Source organism: Microcaecilia unicolor, chromosome 8 (assembly GCF_901765095.1).
Source record: "Microcaecilia unicolor chromosome 8, aMicUni1.1, whole genome shotgun sequence".
Taxonomy (NCBI): Eukaryota; Metazoa; Chordata; class Amphibia; order Gymnophiona; family Siphonopidae; genus Microcaecilia; species Microcaecilia unicolor.
Window position 1 is genome coordinate 144,016,383 of NC_044038.1, and position 19,224 is coordinate 144,035,606.

The 19,224-nt window shown below is 38.7% G+C and overlaps 1 protein-coding gene across 1 annotated transcript in view; it reads left to right on the top strand.

Moving 5' to 3' along the window:
- The window catches only part of LOC115475451 (protocadherin alpha-5-like), a 101,601-nt gene extending 82,570 nt beyond the window's left edge, over positions 1 to 19,031 (top strand). The window contains exon 4 of the mRNA XM_030211181.1: positions 17,143 to 19,031. Coding sequence (XP_030067041.1) covers positions 17,143 to 17,462 — 320 coding nt within the window. The 3' untranslated portion in view covers positions 17,463 to 19,031. The remainder of the gene's footprint in view (positions 1 to 17,142) is intronic.
- Positions 19,032 to 19,224: the final 193 nt, after the last annotated feature.

Below are 19,224 nucleotides of genomic sequence, written 5' to 3' on the forward strand. Positions count from 1 at the left end.
GCTGTTCTCTGGTCCAGGATGCTCAGTGCTCCTTTTTAACTTAACATGCAGAACCTGAAGGCTTAGTCCACCTGTGCCACTGAACAGTGGTCAGGCTGGTGCTGCAGCACAGAAATGAGAGACACAGCTCCAATCAGCTTTTATATGTGCAGTAATTATCTGAAGAAAAATTGCCACTAACATATGTAGTACAGAAAGCAACAATAATGTCTGTAATCAAACAAAAATATTCTGATCAATATTCAGCCCATGGTGGTCAGCTTTTTTTAAAATGCTGACCGCTGTGGGCAGAATTAGCACCAGACATTCAATGCCAGGCCCTTTGGTGGTAACTCAAAATGTGCTAGCTGCCAGCTCTTATGTGGGTCCCAGCTGAGATTCAACTGGGACCCACATAAGACAATTATGTGGGTCCTGGCTGAATATCTGCAGGGACCCGCAAAAGGACATATAGGTATTCTGATTTTTCTCCATCCCTCCCTTCAGTACTGATCCCTCCTCCTCCCCCTCTCCCTCAAAGAAAAATCAAGCCCCAGCCCCCACCCCTAATCCTCTAGGCTCCCCTAGCGAGACTGCTGCTAGGAGTTATGGCAGCTATTTTGAGGCTCGACCCATAACGGGCAGGAACAAGAGGGCATCACTTCTGCCCATACAAACCCTTAGACCACCAGGGAGTTTTCAGGTAGGCCTTTCTTCGGAGGGGAGGGATGAGGAATTGTGACTGGGGGGGGGGGGGCATCCAGAAGCCTTGATGCTGCTACCTGGAAGATGACCAGGCATTGGTGAATATTCAGACCAGTGCCTGGTTAACTCGGTGGCTAAAGTTAGGATAGTATTTTTGTTGTCTTAAATTTAACTGCTTTCTTAACTGGTTAGCAGAGTGAATATCATTGTTAACAGATTAAGTACCGGCTCTTCCGAGGCTCTGCCAAGTTCTGTCCCTCTCCTGCACTAACTGAACAGTGTAGAGGTGGTTTGTGGTGATATTCTGTGGCATTGTCTGGTTAAAAGAGCTGCTAGGTAGCCACAAGCAATTTATCTGGACAGGATGCTCTCCTGCTAGGTCATATTGCTTTGAATATGGGTGGACTGTGTTTCAAGACTTTCTACTGAAGGTTTCCTCCTACTCTGTGTCCATGGAAGATATAACTTTGTAAGTCTAAGTACTTTGAAAATAGGTCTCTTTATGTAACAATTTTCTATAGACGGAAGCAAGCATATAGAGTCATTAAATGCATGTCAGATGCATGCACAGTGGTATTCTATACACTTCATAGTAATCCTAGGAGGAGATGTAAACTACAAAATAAAAACACGCCCCCTACATAAAAGAATCAAAACTGATGAGCTGGACTGCCAAGACAGAGCTGGGCTCAGGGCAGGGCCATCTCCCTACTCGGGCCACAGCCACCATCTCCTACTCGGTTTGCTCCACCATCATCGCTCCCTCCTCACTTGAGCCATAGCCACCCCCCCCCCTCGGTCTGCCGCCACCGCCACCGCCCCCTCCTCAAAGGCCACCCTCCAATCTTCCGGTACCACGCTCGATTTTAAGAATAAATTACATAATACTAACAATAGCTCTGCAAGCTCATTTTTCAGTTCTATCTGTACTCTGAGATGAATACCATCCGGTCCAGGAGATTTGCTACTCTTCAGTTTGTAGAACTGCCCCATTACATCCTCCAAGTTTACAGAGAATTCATTGTTTCTCCGACTCATCAGCTTCAAATATCATTTCCAGCACCGGTATCCCTCCCAAACCTTCCTTGGTGAAGACTGAAGCAAAGAATTCATTTAATGTCTCCGCTACGGCTTTGTCTTACCTGATCTCCCCTTTAACTCCTCGGTCATCTAGCGGTCCAACCAATTCTTTTGCCGGCTTCCTGCTTTTAATATACCTAAAAAGAAATTTACTATGTGTTTTTGCCTCCAATGCAATCTTTTTTTCTAAGTCCCTCTTAGCCTTCCTTATCAGCGCTTTGCATTTGACTTGACATTCCTTATGCCATCTCAAACATATCACCACCGTGGAAAGCAGACTGTGGAGTACCGCAAGGATCACCGCTATCACCAATACTCTTCTACCTAATGATGACCCCACTAGCCAAGACCTTATCCAACCAAGGCCTTAACCCTTCCATATATGCAGACGATGTTATAATATACATCCCTTACAACACCAAACTGACAGAAATCACCAACGAAATCAAGCTCAGCTTGAACATCATGGACTCATGGGCAAATGCATTTCAATTAAAACTCAATAAAGAAAAAACCCATTGCCTCATCCTCTCGTCCCAACACAGCGCGGACAACCCCACAAGTATCAACAACCCAGACTACACCCTTCCTATATCAGACAGCCTGAAAATCCTCGGCGTTACAATAGACCGCAACTTAACACTAGAGAACCAAGTGGCATCCAAAACAAAGAAAATGTTCCACTCAATGTGGAAACTCAAACGCTTGAAACAATTCTTCCTGAGGGAAACATTTTGCAACTTGATACAATCAATGGTGCTTAGGCATGTAGACTACTGCAATGGAATATATGCAGGATACAAAGAACAAACCTTAAAGAAACTCCAGACCGCTCAAGACATGGCAGCTAGGCTTATATTTGGAAAAACGCGATTTGAAAGCGCAGAACCCCTCCACGAAAAACTACATTGGCTCCTAATCAAAGAACGCATTGCCTTCAAAATCTGCACCCTGGTCCACAAAATTATCTACGGTGAAGCCCCAGGATACATGACAGACTTGATCGACCTACCAACTAGAAATACATCAGAATCAACACGATCACATCTAAATCTGTACTACCCAAGCTGTAAAGGACTTAAATACAAATTGACTTACGCATCCAGCTTTTCCTATATAAGCACACAACTGTGGAACGCATTACCAAAAGCCTTGAAAATGACGTATGACCACCTAAACTTCTGGAAATCACTAAAAACCAACCTTTTCAAAAAGGCATACACCACCGATCCAATTTAGATGCCTAATCCCTGCAACACAACAAAACTAAAGTACGTAATGGACAAAACTCAACTCTTCCGTTGTACGTTTCCCTAATGTGGTTATGCCACATGAACTTTATCTTACCACTACATCACTTTGTATTTGTTCTCACCGGAGTCTGCAAATGCCTCTCCGGTACTATGTAAGCCACATTGAGCCTACAAATAGGTGGGAAAATGTGGGATAAAAATGTAACAAATAAATAAATAAATAAATTTCAGTCGGTTCCCTCTTCCATTTTCTGAAGGATTTTCTTTTAGCTCTAATAGCTTCCTTCACCTCACTTTTTAACCACGCCGGCTGTCGTTTGGTCTTCCATTCTCCTTTTTTTAATACGTGGAGTATATTTGGCCTGGGCTTCCAGGATGGTGTTTTTGAACAGCATCCACGCCTGATGTAAATTTTTGACCCTCGTAGTCGCTCCTGCAAGTTTTTTTTCACTGTTCTTCTCATTTTATCATGGTCTCCTTTTTTAAAGTTAAACGCTAACTAAGAACAAAACAGAGAATTTTGTTTTTTAAAAAATCTCTTATTTGGAGCCATTCCATATTTGCCGATATGAATCAGTCTCAATGAATGTTTGCACTCAGTCTACAGATATGAATCAAGTCTGGGAATATCAAATTTTTTATATTACAGAATATTCATTAGTTATGCCAGAAGGAGCTGCAGTGTCAGTGTGGAGATAGCAATAAAATAACCAAGCACAAAGATTAATCAGATTAAGTGCAGACTCTCCGTGATTCACCTCTTGCTTTTATGCCATTTTTAGTTTTAATAGACTGCTGTATTTTGCAAAGTGAGACACTGTAATTATACCGACCAAGGAAGAAGAGCTCAGATGTTCTGTTTTAAAAAATAAAATGTTTTCAATGACTTTTCATTGAAGCATTCCACGTAATTGAAATTGTCAAAAGCTTTTAGTGAAATGACTCTGTTCTGCCATAAAGGGGCAAAATGCTGAATGGGAGGAGGAGGAGATCTTTTTGAGCACGTCAGGACCTGGGTAGTTTAATTTCTCTGTGGGGGAAACCAAAGTCTTCTTTCTGAAAGAGCACATCTGCTTCTCACAGTCGGCTTTCTGCTGAAAATGATTTCTAAGAAAGCAACATTGAGACAGGAGGGACAGACAAAGAGACAAATTACAGAACATGTCTGATATTTTCCTTATGTGGCATGAATGCCACCTGCTTCTATTAAACACCGGGGCGCTTTATGGATTATGGTCTCAAAAACAGTGTGGCACAATACATCAGTAAAAGCAATGATCATTTATAGCATGAGGAAAAAAAATAAAGCAGACAGACTATTTTGGCTGGATAGATTTCCCAGTTCAATGAGGCAATGCTTTGAATATGATGAGCGCACACCCTGCAATTAGTCTACAGTTTAAATAGCTTCTGGAATTTATATATATTCCGAATATAAACATATAGTGTTAGCCTTTTAGAGCTGTCAAGATTGTGTGGCACTGGCAAGCATGAAAGAGCTGTAACTAGATACAAGTATTTAGAAAGTTGTAATGCATGCCCACAACCCTGAACTGTGAGCTTACAATTATGCATAGACTAGTAAAGCTAACTTCTGTATATACTTCATTAAAGAATTTTAATTTTAAACTTTTAAAATCATGACTAAAACATAGCAAGGCTTGGATGTCGCTGAGAGTCAGACATTACACTGTTTCAGAAAGACCTAGATGCTTGCCCCAGATACAAATGAACTGGGACCTTTTTGCTTCATTTTACTGATAAAAGACACATTCTTTGATAAGGCTGGCAAAAGTGTAATTTCCTGATGTACAATGGGAATTCTTCAGTTATGAAATTCAGTTTAACTGTTTAAATTCAGAATCTAAATATTTTGTGGTCAATACTGTTTAAATTCAGAATCTAGATTAAATATTTTTGGGTCACTATTCAGTCTGGGCACTGAGCCTTTTTTTTTAAGGCCTGAGATGCCATTTAAAAAATACATATGTTCAGTGCCACTATCAAAGACAGCAGTGTTGATTATGAGTGGAGAGTGCTCACTGACAGAAACTATGGATAGCAGTGATATTCAGTGATATTAAAAAATTCAATTTAAATCAGCCTTTTACTGGCCTAAATTAAGGAGCCCTTTTACTCAAATGTGCTAGAATCTGTGCTTAGTATGTGGTAAAGTGAGAGTTTACTGTATGCTAAGCCCAGATTTAACATAGCACTTTTGGGGGATTTTTAAAATATATTTTATTGCAGGTCATGCGATATGTGCTCTCGCATTAACTCTGTGTTAGCCAATTAGCATACATTAAGCTGTTTAACACGTCCATGGCACTCTCGGCCCATGACATGCCCCATCCCAAAAATATTCTTTAAAATCAGTAATGCACATATAAACAGGCAAAATACCACAAATTGCTTTAACACATTTCTATGTTATCCAGTTTGCATGTGCTAACTGCACATTAAGGCCAGATTCTATATAAGGCATCTTAAATGTAGGCACGTTGGAATGACACACATTGTGCTATTTAATAAACAACATCTACAGGAAGATGTGATTTATAGAATAGCACATAGGCCAGGGAAATGCATGTACATTTAGGTGTATAAATACCCATGACTCAATGTATTGCATTCCCCTGAATTCTATAACAATGCATGCAAATGTGATTGATGCCCCAAGATGCCTATACTCTTCTCATGCTATGCCCCCTTTTCAGCTATGCTCATTGAAATTTACGCATGTCTCTTTCTAGAATATGCCTAATAGGAAGTGCACTTAAATTCCAATTATTGTTAATTAGTGATGATAATTGGTTATCAGCAATTATCATGACTAAATGGCTTGTTACTCTATTGAGTTAGCATGCGTAAATTGGTTATGTGCACAATTTAATGTGTGCTACTTGCTGCACCTTATATATAATCCAGTCCTAGGGGCTTAGATGTATGGACAGTAGATGAACATCATCACTATTCATATAGTTAGGCAAATGCCATTACTCTGCTATCCTTATGGCTAAGTTGCTATCTGTAAGCTGGGTGAAATGCCCTCACCCCCGCCCTAGTACTTTCTGGCACTATCTGGATAGTGCTGGAGCAAAGGGGCTTATATATTTACTGGCTGCTGCTAAAAATATAAATTCTTCTCACTATTGACCTATTTATTTTTGGAAAACTTTGAAGTGTACTTTTCAATCTAGCAAGCCAACTACTTTAAGTGGTTAGATCTTTGGTTTTTGAAATGTTACCTCTGCAAAGCAGCTATACATCTAGTTGTGCAGGTGTAGCCTAGTGGTTAGTGCAATGAACTTTGGGGTCCTTATACTAAGGTGCACCGAAAAATGGCCTGCGCTGGTGTAGACATATGTATTGGATGTGTGCAGGTCCATTTTTCAACGTACCTGCACAAAAAGCCTTTTCTGGGGCTGAAAATGGACATGCAGGAAAATGAAAATTGGCGCGTTTCCATTTTGGGCCTGAGATCTTACCGCCACCCATTGACTTAGCGGTAAGGTCTCACGCGTTAACTGGGTGGTGATCATCAGCATGCATAGAATGTCGATTGCCACCCGGTTAGTGCCGTGCACCAGAAACTTTTGCAGCACGTGTAGTGGATGCACGCAAAAATGAAATTACTGCCCGGGCCACGCGGTAGTTCAAAATTGACGCATGTAGGGTGAGCATACTTGCCTATGCGGCTTAGCAAAATGGCTCCTTTGATCCTGGGGAACTGGGCTTGATTCCCACTGCAGCTCCTTATGACTCTGTGCACTTAACCCTCCATTGCCCCAGGTACAAATATGTATCTGTATATAGTATGTAAACTGCTTTGAATGTAGTTGCAGAAGTCATAGAAAGGCGGTATAACAAGTCCCATTCCCTTTCCCCTTAAAGAAGACCTATGCACAAATACTTAGGAGTCAATATTTAGCATGGTTTAAGTGGGCAGGAGAGGCTCCTTTTTCCTTAAACTAGACTTAACTGGGTAGCACTGCTGAATATGGCCCTGTCACAATCCAGGCAGTGCCGAGGTGGCTTGCTGGAGCTATGGCAGATCTAGAAGTGCCAGAAATTGAATACCTAACTGGGCCGCATAAAAAGCAGTCCTATAATTGCCAAATTAGTTATACAGATATCAGTACTGAATATTGACCAGCGCCTGCATAACTTCTAGGACAGCTGATGACCTGGATATTCAATGCCAGGTTATGTTTGGTCTAATTTAGCCAGCAGTGATCAGCAGTTAAAGAAATAATGACCACCACTAGTTGAATATTAATAAAAGTGCTAGGACTGTTTAGTTTGTATGCAGAATAGCATGCTATGTACTATGGCTTAATGCTCATCCTCTTATGGTTCCAGAAAACTTTGTATGTTGCTGAAATTAGCATGTATACAAATGCAAATAAAGGAAAGTCAGATGCTAATTAGATTTTAGCAGGTTCACTGAAATAATATAGGGGCCCCTTTACTAAAGGGTTGCCGTGTGGCAATGGGCTTGCCACGCTGCAACCTGGAACTACCACTGGCACAATGAGGCCATTGGTGGTAGTTTTGCCTTGAGTGCTTGCCATTTCTAGCAGAAAATAATTCTCTAATTTCTAGCGTGGTGCTAAGTCAGCGGTAGGTACCATGGGGTTACTTCGGGAGCCCTTACCACCACCTAATGGGTGGTGGTAAGTGCTCTGCCCCACATGGCCACACATTAAGAATAATCTTGTCTTTTTTTAGGGGCTTTTTACCCGCTATGGTAAAAAGGGCCCTGGTGCGCAGCAAAAACGGTCACACTGCAGCAAAAACGGTCACACTGCTACCGCAGGGCCCTTTTTACTACAGCATGGTAAAAAGACCCCATAATATCCAGTCCCTGAAAAGCTGTTTATTTACGTAGTAAAGTGTGTTAATCAGTTCTACTCAGAAATCCCAAAGCAATGCATAACAATGTAAAATTATGACACATAGAAATATGATTAAGAATAAAATAAAATGAAATTTAAATTTAATAAAGAAAGCTGATTGATAAATAAAACATTTTAAGCATCATAACATTGTTGGAAGAACCAAGATTTTGCTTCTTTTCTAACATGAAGTAATTAAACTGTCAATGCACCACATATGACAAATGGTTGCAGAACCCAGATGCAATAACTGAGAAGGAGAGGTAGTAATCTAACAGTAGTGTTATGAGAAATTTCCAACAACCAAGAACCAGTAGAGCACATACTTATGAAGTTTGTCAAATAAATAAGAAGGACTCATCCCACTGAATATTTTGAAGGTCAGTACATTAATTTTACATCTAATCTGCAACCTCAGCTGGCATCGAATGCAGTATTTTTAATATTAGGGTTTATGTATTTATTTGTTACATTTATATCACACATTATTCAAAACAAGTTTGAGTTCAATTTATCTTACAGTATAGGATACATAACAAAGAGTAATGCATAAGAAAGTAATTTGTTGTAAGAATCCATGTAGCATAAAATATATTGAACATTTTCAGGATCTTGCCAGGTATTTGTGACCTGAATTGGCCACTGTTGGAAACAGGATGCTGGGCTTGAAGGACCTTTGGTCTGTCCCAGTGTGGTAACACTTATGTACTTATGATTAAACATTAAACATGGTTACATGATTCCAAGCCTGAAACCAGCCTAGTAGCCATATTTGAGAGACTAGAACATACTTTAAGGATCTTTTCAGCAAGACTATTAGAATATCATTACAATAATCAAGCCTTGAAACAAAGAAAGCCTATATTAATTTAATCAAATTCAAAATAAAAACTTATGGACAAATTAGACATAAGATCTATGGGGCTTCAAGACAAGAACATGTGATAGCAGGGATCTGAAATACCATATTTACATACAAATTAAATTACCGTGGAAAGCCTAATAGCCAATATGTGGATGTTTAGGTGGAGTGTACATAAATGAAACTAACTCAGCCTTACCCAAAATAATGCCTTGGTTATCATTCTATTAAGTCATAATCTATAGTCTTGAAACCATCAGGAAAAAATGTCCATGATGGATTGAATTTCATTTATCTTCACATTTGTCCATGGCTTAAAATGGAACCAAAATTGTATATCATAAGGAAAAATCTGATAATTCACACTTACCCCCGGATTCTATATAAGGTGTAGCAAATAGCACGAGTTAAATGAGGCATGCACCACATTTTGGGATGCACCTAATTGAGTAATGACCCAATTAGTGGTGATAATTGGCCGATAACCAATTATCATCACTAATTGGCAATAATAGGAATGTACACATTCTTCTTTTTAGACGTATTCTAAAAAGAGGTGCATGTAAATTCCAATGCACGTAGCTGAAAAGAGGCATGGCCATGGGAGAAGCGTAGACGTGTTGGGGTGAGACTCAAATTTACATGCATTGTTATAGAATTCAGGGGAATGCACCTACATTTAAGGACAGGTATTTACTCCAGGTTTTCAGTGGCATAAATGGCTGCACCTAAATATAGGTGCATTCCCTGGTCCTATGTGCTATTCTTTAAACTGTGCCTAACTTTACATGTGGTTTATAGAATAATGCTAAGTGCTTTTTCTGGACATGTCTAGAGTTTAGACGCCATTTACAGAATCTGGCCCTTAGTGAATGCAAAACACATAAGGGCTAGAAGTAAAAATTGAAAACATGGAGATAGTGTAAGAACTCGATGAGGGGTCACAAGCCAGTGTTTATGAATCAGAGCAATATGATTCAATTTCCATCATCTGGACACTCTCTTGCAAGGCTTGCAGTCTCAAGAAAAATATTTAATGAACTGTAAGGCAGAAGTACAGTTCAAGTTTTGGATCAGAAAATATGGTTTCATTTACCCAAGTGGTCCTGTCCAGAATAGATTAGTGGTCCATAGGAAGTTGGGGCTGATGGAAAATTGTCTGTGGCTTTGAATTTGAAAGTTATTAACTTTTCTAAGGACCCCTTGCCACAACCAATTGCTACTTAAAAAATATATATATGCACAAAGTTTTGGAGATGAAGCAGGAGCGTATGCCACCTATTAGTAAAGATTTGTATTTACCTACTTGAAAAAGGACTCCAGATATTGGTACAACTCCAATGGAAGATATTTCTGTGGACAGTTAGGACCGCTCTGTTTTTTTGAAGAGTCTGGTAGTGAAGAGCTCCTTGTGACCTTCATGTTTCCATTGGATAGAAATCATACCTTGAGGCTTTACTTTCAGATTTCCAGGTTTCCATATTTATTCATTATCTGATATACTGCTCTTAAGTAGAACCATCAAAGATGATTTATTTTGTTTCTTGGATAAAAGATATGGGGGCCAATATTCAAAGCGATTTAATCATCCAGAAATGGCTCCTGGCCAGTTAGATTACCTGTTTAGGGCTAACTGCTTATTATCGGTGGCACTTAACTGGTTAGTGCTGCTGGATATAACTGGTTAGTGCCAAAATGAAAACGGGCTATTTTGAGGGCATTCTGGGGGTGGAGTTGGCACTTGGCTGGTTAAGTGCCGATATTCAGCATTTAACTGGCCAGGTTAACTGCATAAATAGGACTGCATAAAAGTCAGTCCTGTCTCTATGTGGTAATAGCTAGTTAATATTGCTCTGAACCAGCTATGAAGAAAGACTAAGGAGGCTAGGGCTTTTCAGCTTGGAGAAGAGACGGCTGAGGGGAGACATGATAGAGGTATATAAAATAATGAGTGGAGTGGAACAGGTGGATGTAAAGCGTTGGTTAACGCTTTCCAAAAATACTAGGACTAGGGGGCATGCGATGAAACTACAGTGTAGTAAATTTAAAACAAATCGGAGAAAGGTTTTCTTCAACCAACGCATAATTAAACTCTGGAATTCGTTGCCGGAGAACGTGGTAAAGGCAGTTAGCTTAGCAGAGTTTAAAAAGGGGTCAGATGGTTTCCTAAAGAACAAGTCCATAAACCACTACTAAATGGACTTGGGGAAAAATCCACAATTCCAGGAATAACATGTATAGAATGTTTGTACGTTTGGGAAGCTCGCCAGGTGCCCTTGGCCTGGATTGGCCGCTGTTGTGGACAGGATGCTGGGCTCGATGGACCCTTGGTCTTTTCCCAGTGTGGCATTACTTATGTACTTATTATGTACTTATGTGTTAGCCTCTCCAGAAACCTAGAAATTCAATGCATTGAATTTCCAGGTTTAACACTGGTGGTGGTTAGCGAAATGTTGATCACCGCTGGCTGAATATCGGGCCCATGGTTTTTTTTTCTGATCTTTACTGTTCCTCCCAGAAATGGAGAAAGAGTTTTCTTACTTTGTATCAACAGGCTTTGGCTCTTCACACTACATTTCTTTTGCAGTTTCCATGTAAATGTTTGCTTAAAAATCAAAATATTCGGTATGTGTTCTTTTGAACCAATTCAATTACGTAAAATTTTCGATTCCTATAAGTTAGGGCCTGGAAATAACCCGGAGGAGAGTATGGGTTATAATATTGATCCTGTTTATTGTTTTAATGGGGTTACATTTCTCTGTAGATTTCTTCCTTTATGAGTTACTTTTATAATGATAACTTCCTAGTCTTTCAGTGTTGACCCCCATGCTTGTGAATTTGTATGTATATATTTTAGGATCTATTTGAGTAAGATCATATTTTTCTTTTTCTCCTTTGATATTTGGTAGATTGCTGTTCCAGAGTTTCACTTGAATGCTGGGTAATAATTTTATCATGCATAGGCATCTAAATTCTGATTTTACAATGCTGTAATATGGACTTCTAAAACTGAAGAATGTCCAAAAGATAAGGGAGAGTGATATAGATGTGTTTTGGGCAGGACTATAGTAGGCCTCCAAAAAACTGATATTTACTCCTCATTTCAGAAGAGGAATGAAGTTCTATGTCCAAAAAGACTGGCTGTTGGGAGTTAGAACTGCTACCTAGGACATCCAGTTTTAGAAAAGGGCTCCTATTGAGCAGCATTCCACTGGAGGGATTAGGGGAGGTCATCCCCTTCATCCCTCCTTGATTGGTGTCCTCCCGCCCCCCAGCAAAACTGGTAATAAGTACTTTGCTCAATCACAGCTTCAAAAGAAATAGATTTCTATATTTCTAAAATGGCTGACATAGAGAGGCATAATCAAACAAAAACGTCTATCTCCATGGGCGTTTATCTCCGAGAACGGGTCCGTGAAGGGGCGGACCGAACAGTATTTTCGAAAAAAATAGACGTCCATGTTTTATTGGACAATTTGTGAGCTGGGCGTTTTTGTTTTTCAGCGATAATGGAAAATGAAAGCGCCCAGCTCAAAAACGGATAAATCCAAGGCATTTGTTTGTGGGAGGGGCCAGGAGTCGTAGTACACTGGTCCCCCTCACATGCCAGGACACCAACCAGGCACCCTAGGGGGCACTTTTACAAAAACAAAAAAAAAGGTAAAAGAGCTCCCAGGTGCATAGCACCCTTCCCTTGGGTGTTGAGCCCCCCAAATCCTACTCAAAACCCACTGCCCACAAGTCTACACCATTATTATAGCCCTAAGGGGTGAAGGGGGGCACCTACATGTGGGTACAGTGGGTTTGGGGGGTGGTTTGGAGGGCTCCCATTTACCAGCACAAGTGTAACAGGTGGGGGGGGATGGACCTGGGTCTACCTGCCTAAAGTCCACTGCACCCCCTAATAACTGCTCCAGTGACCTGCATACTGCTGCCAGGGAGGTGGGTATGACATTTGAGGGTGAACATAAAAAGTTGTGAAACGGCATATTTTTGTGGTGGGAGGAGGTTTGTGACCACTGGGGGAGTCAGGGGAGGTCATCCCCGACTCCCTCCAGTGGTCATCTGGTCATTTAGGGCACTTTTTGGGGCCCTATTCGTGGAAAAACAGGGTCCAGGAAAAGTGCCCTAAATTCTCGCTAAAAACGCATATTTTTTTTCCATTATCGGCGAAAGGCGCCTATCTCTGATCAGCCAATAACCACGCCCCAGTTCCGCCTTCACCACGCCTTTGACACGCCCCCATCAACTTTGTCCGCATCCGCGATGGAGTGCAGTTGAAAACGTCCAAATTCGGCTTTCGATTATACCGCTTTATTCGTTTTTGTGAGATAAACGTCTATCTCCCGATTTGGGTCGCAATATAGGCGTTTTTCTTTTTCAATTATAAGCTGGATAATCATTTATGTTCCAGCACATAAACATCCATGTTGCCATTTGGTCATATGATTCCACAGAGACATTTAAGTTCCTGTATTGCCCAATTGATATTTTAGATGTCTATTTTTCTAAAATGAATGTTCATGCGGCATGTCATAGTGTATGAATGCCCATTTCACCATGTATTTTAGAACAGGTTCCACATTGGCAGATCCTGTTCGATGATACTAGCAGAACTTCAGGCGTCCAACTTGCATGTCTAAATTCAAATCCTTTCTAAAATGCCACTGCATATTTTTATGGTCCTCTTCAGGTTAAATGCAAATTCAATCAAAAATCCACTACTGAAAAATAACAAACATAGATGTAACATTAGCACTGTTTTTTTAAACATCATTTTTCAGTTTAAAAGATTATTTTATCATATTTAGAAACATTTTCAGATGTTACCATTATTGTTTCTGATGCTGTTTTTATCATAATGACTTATTTCAGGCAGCACAACCAATTTTGATTGTTTCTTTGGTTTTAGAAATACCATATCGTTTCAACTAGTCACTGTCAGAGACACTGTAAAAAATACTTTATTGACAACTATTTATTTCAGGCACTGTAAATGTAGCATGATATGAGTTTAATTGTCAGAGTTATTGATTTTGCTGGATCAGATACAAATGTATATATATAAGACTTATTGGGACAGAATCAGATAAACTGGTCTGGCTTTCACTTCCCCCTTCCCCCTGGAAAACTACTGACAAGAAAAACTAGCTGGGTGGTTACCTAAGCCCATCAACACATCTACTACACCTAACAAAAGACAGTGAAACTCCACCTATTACTCAGACTGAAAAGCCCATCTATCAGACAAAAGAAACCCAATTACTCTCAGACAATGGACCAGCAGATGTCCAGATGATGTCATTAAACATGTGACCCGTTACTAAAAATAGATGACTACAAATAGACGAGACCAGTTGCTAAAAATAGATGACTACAAATAGGTGAAACCAGTTCCTAGAGGTGGATGGGACCAGTGACTACAAAAAGGGGCTTGAATAATCTCTGCTGGCATCTCTTCCTCTGGACACTTGGCTCATGGATTCCTGACTGGTCTCTCTCTTTGGATCTGCCTCCTGCCTCTCTGCTGGACATTACACACACCCTGACAAGACTCTTCTCCAGGCTCCAGCAACAACTTTGCAAGAAAAGACTTCTATAGCAGAGAGGATCTCCTTCATCACTTCCACCAGCTACCAGCAGCCTCTATCAAAGTGAGTTACCATATCCAGCATAATTTATAATTCAGACTTGATATCTTGAAAAGCACATTACCACTTGTGATAAGATTCTTAAAAACTGCATCTCTCTTGTAACATTATTACATTACCTGTATTGTAAATAAACCTTTTTTAAGGTTAAATATATGGTCTTTATGTTCTGAGCACATGTCTTTAAACCTTGCAATGCAGGTTAATGTAATTTAACAAATATAATATTTAATTCCCCTTTTCTTATATATTCTTATGCTTATCATATTACCTTATAGGTAATTGGTACAGAATAGAAATATATATTATTCTCACATAAACAATACTATTCCTTGGCTTAAGAAATACCTTATCGTTATACACTGCCAGAAACAAAATAAGGGAATAAGAGTTTAAGTAATATGGGTTCGGGTTTATTTCTCACTGTCAGCTGTTTACACGCAAAACAACTAAGATAAGACATCATTCGTGATGTTGATCGATACGTCATTCTGATTAACAAATCTAAACTGCATGACTCGATGGTACATCCATTTGCTTTCTGAACAAGATACGAAGGGACTTGACATTCCTGACATATTGAATACAACTTTCCTCGAATCATATGGGTGAGTTTAAGCCTGCTGGCTTCCAGCACATCTCATTTAACATTCGTGTTTGAGCATTACATTTCTTCAAAAACACAATCAAATGTAAAAATATGTTTTTTAACAATCAAGTGGAAGGGATTGTCGCAACATTGACTACATACTTAAGACCATAGTATTTTGGAAACGTTTAATTTACAGTCTATATTGCTGCGCAGCTTTATAATTGTTTCCTGATCCCCGATGCCCTTGTGTTTTCCCGCGCTTTCCTAGACATAGGTAACACCTTAATCAAAAGAAAAGTCTAGAATATCGCTTTGACAAAGGGATGCATTTATCACTGGTAAACACAATCTATACAACCTTACACCCTATGAACATAGTTTCTTTTTGCTGTTCACATTTAGTCAGTAAGCTAAGAGACGCACTGCACCACGATTAAGCATTTGAAAGCATTAGCGTTTATTATTTATTTAATTTTATATATCTCTTACCCATGATTCACCAGTTGACATTGCTGTTGCATCATAGGCAGCCATTTTTTTATACCAATATCTCCAATACAGCACATTTAGCACACTTAAAGAATAAGTATCAATTTTGTTACTTTTTTAGATTGCTATCCAACTTTATAGGAAAGAAGTTTTGGTCTTTGAACACCCCAGGTGAGCAGTTACATTTTACAAGGTTCCTATTGTACCAATGTTGATGCAGCTACAAGTTATATGGTTTTATTATTACAAAGTTTTACATCACTTATCTAGGAGAATTACTTGTGCCATGATAGAAACTGTGATTTGCCATTACAACCATCTTTGCTGCGCAGATAATGATTATTTTCAAAAGGATTTTTAAAGACATTCCTTGGTTATAGTTTTGTAATATCATCATTCTATGCTTTTATACATGTATTATTACGTGCAACATACAGAATTAATAATTCTATAATATCAATATAATTGATCACATATATAACTATATTCTGTGCAAACATGTAATTCATATCTTTGACACAATTTCATAACAGAATGGCTATTATGATTTAAAATTTAAAATTATAATTTCTTAATTGTTGTTTCTCAATTATTGTTCTTTAATTATTGTTTTTTAATTACTGTTTTAAACAATTTAAATCTACATGTTTTCATTTTATGTTTTTGTCTGTATCTCAGTATTGTCGTTCCGATTGATATGTTTATGTATGTTTAATACAGACCCCTGATGCAGGCGCTATGCGCCAAAACACGGCCCGTGTCGGGTCTATCTTGGAATATTGACAGTTGTTAATAAAGAATCGTGTCCCATTTCCGAAGGCTCTTGGTGCTTCTGTGTTTTTCACAAGCTCCTATAAAAACATGATATAAAACTTGTTATAAGCATAAAAACTTAGAGGCCAATAGTGCTCAATCATAATTGTGAGTTAGGTGTCATTTATGGAAAAGCGTGTACCTCTGGGATCCGCCCAACTTTTAGGCACAAGCATTTACATCACTGGTTTAAATACTGTTCTGTAAATTAGGTGCAGATCCCATAAATGTCATAATATGTGTGCATCTCTAGTGAACAGCCCGGACCCGCCCATGGTCATGCCCCTTTTGAGTTGTACACTAAGGGCCCTGTTTACTAAGCCGCACTGGAGGCAAGTTAGTGCTTTTATTGTGCACTAACCATTAGCGCGCACTAACTGTGTAGGCATCCACAATATTCCTATGGGTGCTTACACAGTGCACCCTAATTTTATGCGTGCGTTAAAAACACTAGCGCACCTTAGTAAACAGAGCCCTAAAGGATTTACATGTGCATCTTTATAGAATAGTGCTTAGCAAGATGCACGTGTAAATCCAAAATTTTGCCAATTAACGCCAATAATTGGTTGTTAGGACCCAATTATTAGTACTAATTGGCTCATTAAGAATTAAACTGTGAACACAGATTGGGCGCGTGCCCAAATTTGTGTGTGACATTTTGAACGCCATATATAGAATCTGGCCAGATAGGTGTTTCCTTATTTTGTAAATATCTAAAATATTTTCCTAATTCTGAAAAATGGAAGTTATATTTTTGTGGTAATATGGTGTAGTTCTTTTTTTAAATGTAATATCTCCTAATACTGTTTTTCATTTTCAGAACCTGAAGCAGGGGAGGTGTCTCCTCCAGTGGGAGCAGGTGTGAACAGCAACAGCTGGACCTTCAAATATGGACCTGGCAACCCAAAACAACCTGTTCCACCTATTCCACCTGACTTCCCTGACAGCTTTATCATCCCGGGGTCCCCAGCCATCATTTCCATTCGACAGGATCAGCAAGCCAATCAAGGAAACAAAGGTAACTTCATAACCTTTGGCAAAAAGGAGGAAACCAAGAAAAGGAAGAAAAAGAAGAAGGGGAACAAAAATCAAGAGAAAAAAGAGAAGGGAAACAGTACTACTGACAACAGTGACCCGTGAGGGAATTAACGGAAATAGAAATTTTTGTATCAATGGCAAATATTTCTTATGTAGCATCTCCCAACTTCTTCCTACTGTTAACACACATCTCTGTGTGCACAGACTTCAGAAATCCATTCTTAAAAGGTTTGTCTTACAGGCTTTCTTATGTAAGACATGAACCATTTTCTTTCACTAGTTTACAACATCTAACAGATAGCAAATTGGTTTTTATCCCCGAAAAAAGGGAAAATCTTATAGCTTCCAATAATAGGTTGCAGTGTTTGCAATGGTTTTGTAGTGTATGTTTTTCTGTACTGATGACATTTGCAGGACAGATTTTCATTTGATTAAGGGAATCTCGTATCTGATTGGAAATACTTGTGTGCAGGTAGAAGTTACATAATGGAAAGAAAAATTGCAAAAGGCAAGAAGGGCTAGAAAAATATGAAAAATATATGGACAAAACGAACAAAAGAGAAGCATGATGTTAAACAAGTTCTCAGATTTTCAAAATGGGCAAGAAAAATCCGAGAAAGGTGAGGGCTGGACATTTTCTTTCTTGAACCTTCATATGAGTTCTTATCTTCTGTATGTGTATTGTCCAATATTTAAATTAAAAGCGAAGCATTCATTTACAGCCCTTTTAGATACCAACAAGTATGTTTTACAGCAAACCAAAGGCAACACATTTTGAACGTATTCTTCTCTGCATCAGAAAGAATATTGTTTAAGGTTCAATATAAGATGGATTAGCAAGAAAAATGTGACAAATTGTGAATTTTTCCTGTTAAAAGTCCTTGTTCCACATTATTTAACATTTTCTCTTCTGCATAATTTTCTCTGAAATATTCAGGAAATTCTCCACATCACATCCACAAGTAGAAAATCTTTCATCACTTAAGATATATGTTGGTTGACAGAAAGGTTTATTGATACAAACAAATATTGTGCCCTTTTGCCTATCAAACGTAACATAACCTACAGCCATTATGAACTATAATTGCTGGTGCTGCTATTAAGTGCTTTAGAGAAATTGCCTAAAACATCTGTATTATGTCAGCCATCTGCCAATCATGGATTTCTCCGCTCAGGTCAGTCTGGGTGTCTCTTGCATGTATTATTAACAATTGCAACAACATCATTTTTGCCGTTATCTACACTTTGGATACACAAGGTATATTCCAACAACCTGTCCACATATACAGATGCCAGTTCAAAATATTTCTCCTATACATAATAAAAAATAAACTAAGTTCTTAGTTATGTGCAATGCCATAGTGTTCCCTTTCATAATCCCTTTTGACTTGATTTTGCTTTTCCTGCTAAGATTATGACCTACAGATCCTACTAACACCCATGATGTGAAAATAAAGTACTGTATGTATGCCCTATGCTCTTATAAACCCCCAAATGTATTTATTCTCTGCTCATATATGTGAATGCAAATGCAACTATTACCTATAGTTGACTGTAAGCTTTACTGTTGAATGTAAATCCATGTTATCTTTCATTATTTGTACACTTGTAGAAAAAGTGGCATTGTTGATTTTTTAAATTACTGTTGATGATCAATTCTTTTTGTTTATGAAACACACAGTAAAATACCTTTCTTAAATCGGGATGTATATGAATTCAGATTCATTATTTATAATTATATTTATGTTGCTGGAACTCAACTTAATTGTCAGATTACTTTTTCAGGTTGAGCATCAGCATAGTAATTATCATTATCCTACCAATATCTATTTCACAACTCAAGAAAGGATATTTGTTTAAATAA